This window comes from Lycium ferocissimum, chromosome 9, assembly GCF_029784015.1.
Source record: "Lycium ferocissimum isolate CSIRO_LF1 chromosome 9, AGI_CSIRO_Lferr_CH_V1, whole genome shotgun sequence".
NCBI lineage: Eukaryota > Viridiplantae > Streptophyta > Magnoliopsida > Solanales > Solanaceae > Lycium > Lycium ferocissimum.
Window position 1 is genome coordinate 67,114,031 of NC_081350.1, and position 7,637 is coordinate 67,121,667.

Genomic DNA, 7,637 nt, shown 5'->3' on the forward strand with positions numbered 1-7,637 from the left:
GATGGGTCAATTGGTTTGTGCTTCATTACAAATTTGTTTTTATAAAAGTTATGTTCTTTTTACAAGAGATCTCTAAATTTGCACATGAGATCTGAGTATAACACAAAATATTCTAAAAGGTTATTTTCTTCAGTTCACATTTTATAACTGGCCATAAAAGACCGTTTCCTCGATTGGAGATGTACTTCTTGTTCTAAGTTAATTCAACCGTTCCAATTAATTTGGATAAAATCAATTGATAACATTGTTTTTTTGTGGATTATTTTCTCCCTTCACTTATACTTTCTCAGTTGATAAAGGCGGCATGAGTAGGGTTGTTTATCGCAGAGTTTGGCTGGATATTTGCTCTTAATGACTTGATTTATCCTTTCTCGATTTTAAATATATTAATCCGCTAACTTAATCAATAAAATATTTGTTGGTTTGGTATAAATTTAGTAGTTGTAGGTTTATCAATTAATCACTAAGATACATGGGATATGTTTACTTTTGTTGTTCGGACTATTTCACAATTCACTTGCATCAAAATTATATAATGTACAACATATATGATACAATTAAAACCATATAGACAAATGATTATGGCGGTCAAGAGGAATCTAAAGTTTTCTACGAAGTATTTCGGATCCTACGAAGTAATTCGTAAAATAGGGCTTGTGGCTTATGAGCTTAAATTACCCTCAGGATCGAAGTGTATTTGTTTTTTTCTCGAGAAGGTTTGAGATTGAATTGTTCCCACGAACCCTCGCACTAGACATCGATGGTGAAGTCCTAGCTGAGTCTGTGGCCATTCTAGGAAGGAAAATGGTGAAACATGGTAACAACATAGTGACCCAAGTATTGGTGCAATGTGCTAATTAACCTCTCCAAAGATGAAGCAACATGGGAAGACTACTCGTTCCTCCGATCTCAATTCCCTAAGAACGAAGGCACAGAGAGAAGGAGAATGGAATGTCACGTGATTAACTCGTGACTTCGAAAGAGGAATTTTAGTTCGAGTCTTTTGCTAAGTTATTGAGCTGGCCCAATTGTAGTTTCCTTTCCCGTATTTGGGGGACATTGCAATGTATTTGGGGTGGTGTTGAATGAAAATGCTATCTTAATTTCTCCATTTAAAAAAAAAAAAAAAAAATCCTGAGCTCTTTCAATCCACAGTAGCTTGATTACTGCAAGTGATATTTAATAGTTTAAAAAGAGAGTGGCAAGACTATTTCTTTTCCAAAAGACACAGCCATATTGTCTTCTCAAAGGAATATGATTTTTTAAATCGGGATAAGGCATTAGTACCCACTCAATTTTGGTCAAAGTTCTAGCGACACACATTACTTTTGCGGGAGTCCTATTACCCCCTAACTATTTTAAAGTGTAATAAACGCAACCCTACGTGCTAACGTGGCATAGAGAACTAAAGTTTTGGGAGGCACTGATTGACACGCGCTGCCATGTGTAATTGCGCAATTTTTTTTTTTAAAATTTTATTTAATTTTCTTATGTTTAATTGTTAATTCCAAAATATAATGGAAATATCACTTTATAATAGAAAAATGAAAAGGACAATTGTTATTGTTATTATTCTTGTATGAACTTGAACACGAATTGGAGGTGCTGAACAGATTCGAATGTTGTTGAAGTTTTAAAATTGAGATTCAAGTGCTAAACTCATTCTAGATCCTTAGTTGTTGCCGAGATTCGAAAATGGAGAAAGAATTTCAAATCTACCATTATTGAGCCTTGAAAAAGCTTGAAGAACAAAAAATGGGTTTGTCGAAATTCTTGGTTTTGGCTGAATTGATTACTGGAGTTTGGTGAGGTGTTGTTGTGAAGTTGCAGTTAAAATTTTAGCTTGATTGGTGCAGTTTTGATTGACTTTTTGTTGAATTTGAGACCCAAAAATGAAGAGATGAAGAACATTGCCTTTTTTTAAGTTCTTGGAAATTAGCATTTTGTAATGTTAATTAGTTATGTGTACTAATTAATTGTGAAATTGTCGGATTAAAAAAGGACACGTGTCCATATTATTCAAAATTTAGCTCATTTTTCGTTTCTCACATGCCTCCAAGAGAGTGAGCACACTCTCTATCCCATCTTCGCATCAAAGGGTGTAATTATTACATTTTAAAATTGTTTAGGGGGGTGATAGGAACCGCCGCAAAGGTAAGGTGTGTTGCAGCAACTATGACCAAGGTTCGGGGAGGTACTAGTGCCTTATCCCTTTTAAATACAAATAATCATCTATTCAGTCAATTTAACGAACTTAAGGGGTAACTTAATCTTTTGATTATTTGATTAATTTGATTAATTTCCTATTTTTATAATAGTAAGGAAAAAGAACCTCCCTCCACCATTAATTAGAGGTCTCGAATTCGAGTCCTAGAAAATGAAGAAAAAAATTATTGGGAGCATTGCCCCCAAAATGAGCCCTGCGACGCTCCAAATGTGGCAACAAACACCGAATGGAAAAAAAATTAAAGAAAAAAAGATAAAAAAAGAAAGAAAATAAATAAAGTGATAGAAGTTGGCACTTGTTTCTCAGCACAAGCCTAAGTGGGGAAGAACCTTTCTTCTACGCAATTCCAAAATGTGAAAACACCATCATCATCAAAGCTCAAAACACAATTTTTCTTTGAAAATATAGCCTACACCATCAGTTTCTTTGATAATATATTTATTTAAACAAAATAAATATACAATTCAAATAAACAGTAACTAAAATTAGAAAATAAATACAAATTTAATAAAGTAAAAATATTACTCCCGCTGTCTCAATTTATGTGATACAATTTTCTTTTTAGTCTATTTCAAAAAGAATTGTACATTTCTATATTTAGAAAAAAAAATGAACTTAAAACTTTTTTTTTTACCCTTAATGAAATGATTTACAACCATACAAATATCTATGGCTTGCTTTAGACCACAAGTTGTAAAAGTCTTCATTTCTTTCTTAAACCTCGTGCCTAATCAAACTATATCACATAAATTGAGACAGAGGAAGCATTTGATTAAAAAAAATGAAACATTTATGTTCGCTAGTAATAGTGGGGATGTTTTATAGTGGTGGTAGGGGTGTTTACGGTTTTCGTTAAAAACAAAACCAAACCAATAGTTATTTGGGTTTCGTTTTGTTTGGCTTTGAAATTTAGAAAACCGATAATATTTGGTTTGGTTTGATTTATTAAAAATAAACTGAAGAAAAAACCCCGACAAAATAATATACACAATTTTTATAATTATATGTACACAATATATTACATTTTTATAAATAAATTTTAAATACTTTCTTTACTTTTTCATCAAATTCATTATTTCTATAGGCTAATGAACTTTACACATTAACCCCAGTTCTTAAAAGAAATTCATGAATCCAAATTCATTATTCAATTGTAATTTTTTATAAACTTCATTCACTTTATTAAAGCTTATAAATCTTAAGATATTTTCTCCATAATAGCTCCCACAATAAGTTACACCTCGAAAATTTTCACCTCGTTTGGGTTGTAAGTAAACTAACTTAAGCCCAGAGAGGTTATGGAACTCTTACAAGGTTAAGGAAGATTTCTAACAAGTGCTAAGAAAGTGTCTAAAGGTTCCGGAATCAAGTGAATCGAAGAAATTAAGTTTGTCAAAATTTTGACAAAACTTGATAGAATTTTGGACAGGAAATTTCAGTCCAATTCTGGGGAGGTATATCTCCTAGTATATAAGGAGTTATGGAATTCATAGCCTATGTAAATTGAAGTTCATTGAGTCTAGGTTCCAACTCAATAAACCATTTGTCGATACGACATCGGAGTAGAAAGCTATGGGCGTTTCAAGACAGACTGCCAGAGACCTTAGCGTTTGCGGGCCAAAGGCCTTGGTATCGCAAAGGGCAATTTTGGAGGCGGTGGAACCAACTTTCAAGGGGTATAAATACCTCATCTCCCCATTTTATCATCATATATACTTCCCTTGAGCTCTAGAAACCTCCATAAACATCCCCTAAATATTTGTAGTCCCTTAGATCAAGAAGTCAACAAGATTACACTAAACTAATTCATGAAAAGTGATTGTTCTTGCTTCTACTTGATGTTGTGGTGAATTTGGTCTTGAAGCAAGTTGTGTGAGTTGAATTTCTTCAAATATAAGGTATGTTCTTCATCTTGACTTTAATAATGAGTTGTTTTTGGAGGATTTTAATGGTTTAAAGTGAAGGAAAACATAGTATAAAGGTCGTAGTTTGATATGTTGATGTTGCTGGCTTATGGACTGATTTTTCAAAGGAAGTCTTGGACAGATTTGTATAAGTTTGTCATGTAATATCTTGATTATATTATTGTTGATGTTGTTAATGATGTTTAGGAGTTGTTTTGGAATTTGGAGGAAGTAGATGATATTGGGGAAATGTTGTCCGAATTCCGTTAACTTATTAACTAGCTAAGTTTGTGTGTGAAAGTGTTCCTATGGCCTGATTGTTGTATGAATCATCTTAGGAGTAGATTTGCAGGCTCGGAAGGTAGACTTTGAGTGGCTTAGTAAGCAGCAAAGTATGCTAAGGCTATCCCTTTCTTTCTTAAGGCTCACCTATTGTTATGAACTTTCACAAATAATGCCCCTAATGATTCCTCTCGTAGAAATGCTAGGAGCTTACATTCTTGACGTTCTTATGATATTATTGATGTTGGTCTCACCTTATGATTTTCAAGGTGAGATATGCCAATGATGTCAGCTCCATAATAGAAATCAGAGGTTTACCGACCTTACGTCACTCTGATGAATTTAGAAATGTGTTCTTAAGGAATGTTTTGTAAGACATGAATAGTATGCTAGTTATGAGATCCCTAACGAGGTATTTTATGCTAGAAGATAGGCTTATGATGTATCCAGGAATTGACTAAGGATTAGTTAATCGGGAAGAAATCTTAATGGCCTGGAAATGTGTTTATAAGTCTTATGTAATCATGTAGGCATTAACAGATAAGTAATGATCATGAGAAGTGCATAGAAGCTAATAGATAAAGAATGAACACTAGAAGTGTGTAAAAGTACCTATAGAGGGGATATTTGGATCAGGTTGCATGTTCTGCAGCACATGCATCCATATTTGGATCGGGCTGCACGTTCCGTAGCACATGCATTTATATTTTGATCGGGCTGCACGTTCCGCAGCACATACATTAATATTTGGATCGGGCTGCACATTCCGCAAAGACATGCATTTATATTTGGATCGAGCTGCACATTCTGCTGCACATGCTTTTATATCTAGATCGGGTTGAATGTTCCGCAACACATGCTTTCATATCTGGATAGGGTTGCACATTCCACAATACATGCATACATATTTACCACTGGTCTACAGCCAGTTGGGCAGATTATGTATCTTTATTTACCACCAAGCTACAGCCGGTTGGGCAGTTATCAAGCGATCAGTCGGTCAGATGCGCTCTACCATTAGGTGATAATCGGATGGGCAGTTACCACCATGCTACGACCGATCAGGCAGTTACCACTGATCAGTTGGGTAGATATCACCAGGATGATAAATAGGTCAGAGACACAATATTGTACATAGATGTAGTTAAGCATAAGAGAGTATAGAGAGACATACATGCTAGATTCTCATCGATGAGTCAGAAGTGCCAGGTTGATTCTTATCCTTTTTCTTTACAGTATATGTTTATTATGTTATATTTTCGCCTTACATACTCGGTACATTATTCTTACTGACGTCCCTTTGCTGGGGGGTTGCGTTTCATGCCCGCAGATCTTGAGATACAGGTTAACAGATCTCTCAGTAGGATACCAGCTCAGCAGGTAGTGTCGTGGCACTCCACTTGCTCCGGAGTTACTCTGTGAGTCAGCATGGTTGCATATGCATTTGTATGGGTATGGCAGGGCCCTATCTCGGCCACATTATGTCATGTACTCCAGTAGAGGCTTGCAGACAGATATGCACAGTTAGATGTCTTATGGTCATCGTAGTTTATATTTTTGTATCATTACTACGAATAGCCTTGCCGGCATATGTGCTTGGGATTAGCTTGATGACGTATGTATATTATGTTTTGGGGTTGTGTCCCATACAGCTTATAGTATCTACGAGTTAGCATTATGTCCCACTCAGGTATGACTAAGAGATGCATGTATGTGGTGCTTGATAGGTTAGCTCCGAGTGCCCGTCATAGCCCTCCGGCTGGGTCATGACACAATAAAATAATAATAACGGATTAATTATAAGTTGAAAAAGGATGAAAAAGTCTTTCATGATCGTAGGAAAAAAAATGAAAGAGAGAAATACCAAAAAAAAAATCGAAAAATCAAGTCAAACCGAACCAAACCAATGGGTATGTATTATATTTGGTTTGCTTTGGTTTTAATAACTAAAAAGCTGACTAATTTCAAGGTAGGTCAATAACTGATAACATTTTACTTGCACAAGAACTAGTCTAGGACATTTCTAAGCCTAATGATCATGATAATATTGTCCTCAAGCTTGACATGGGCAAAGCATATAATGGGGTATCTTGGCCTTATCTATGCAGGGCCATGAGAAAAATGGGATTCAATGAGCAACGGATTGATATTATTTATAGATAGATCTCTAATAATTGGTACTCTATTGTTCTAAATGGGACAACAAATGGTTTCTTTAAATCTAAGAGGGTACTAACGCAAGGTGACCCTTTGTCCCCTACCTTATGTGTTATCTGCATTGAACTGCTTTCTAGACTTCTTAATAACCTTTCTTTGGATGAGAACTATACAGATTACTACAGGTGGTCCAAGTATAACACATCTAGCCTTTGCAGATGATATGATACTCTTCGCATCAGGTAAACCATCAGATATAAGAAAAGTTATGAAAATTCTGACAGTTTATGAGGATGTTTCAGGTCAACAAGTTAACAAGCTTAAAAGTTGTGTGGCAATGGCACCAAAAGCAAGTGTAGAGTTGATTCATAGAACAAGACATCTGACAGGATTGCACAGAAAGGACTGGCCTATCAAATGTCTTGGTTGTCCACTCTTTGTGGGAAGGATGAAAATCATTTATTTCTCAGAAATGGTCCATAATATTACAAAGAGAATTCATACTTGGCATGCTAGATTTCTGTCTAAGGGAGGAAAAATAGTTTTAATCAAACATGTTTTGCTTGCAATGCCAGTGCACTTGTTGGCTGCAATGAAACCACCTAAGGCACCTTTGAGCAATTAGAGGGTGCCATCAACAGTTTCCTGTGGAATGACAATCAATCAAAGAGGAATTAACATTGGAGCAAATAGGAGAGCATGTGCTTACCATGTGAGGAAGATGGAGTTGGATTCAGATGCCTGAGAGATGTTAGTGAAGCATTTACTGCAAAACAGTGGTGGAATCTCAGAACCAAAGAGTCAATGTGAAATGAGCATATTATGGCAAAGTACTGCTCAAGAGTAAATCCTATCATCAGAAAGACAATTGGAGTTCAATCTCAGACTTAGAGAGCTCTAAATAAGATTAAACACCAGCTAGAAGACAACATCTTATGGCAAATTGGTCAAGGAAGGGTGTCCTTCTGGTATGACAATTAGTCAAGAGAAGGAGCACTATATAAGTTGCTGCCTGAGGATTACACTCCTAACAATATCATATTAAATGAAGCTTATGAAGATGGCAC

At 35.4% G+C, this 7,637-nt stretch overlaps 1 protein-coding gene across 1 annotated transcript; it reads left to right on the forward strand.

Annotated features, from left to right (window-relative positions):
• Nucleotides 1–6,730: 6,730 nt before the first annotated feature.
• On the forward strand, nucleotides 6,731–7,195 carry LOC132032181 (uncharacterized). The gene has a single exon (XM_059421952.1). It carries the CDS (start codon nucleotides 6,731–6,733, stop codon nucleotides 7,193–7,195), a length of 465 nt encoding a protein of 154 aa, XP_059277935.1.
• The last annotated feature ends 442 nt before the right edge of the window (nucleotides 7,196–7,637 follow it).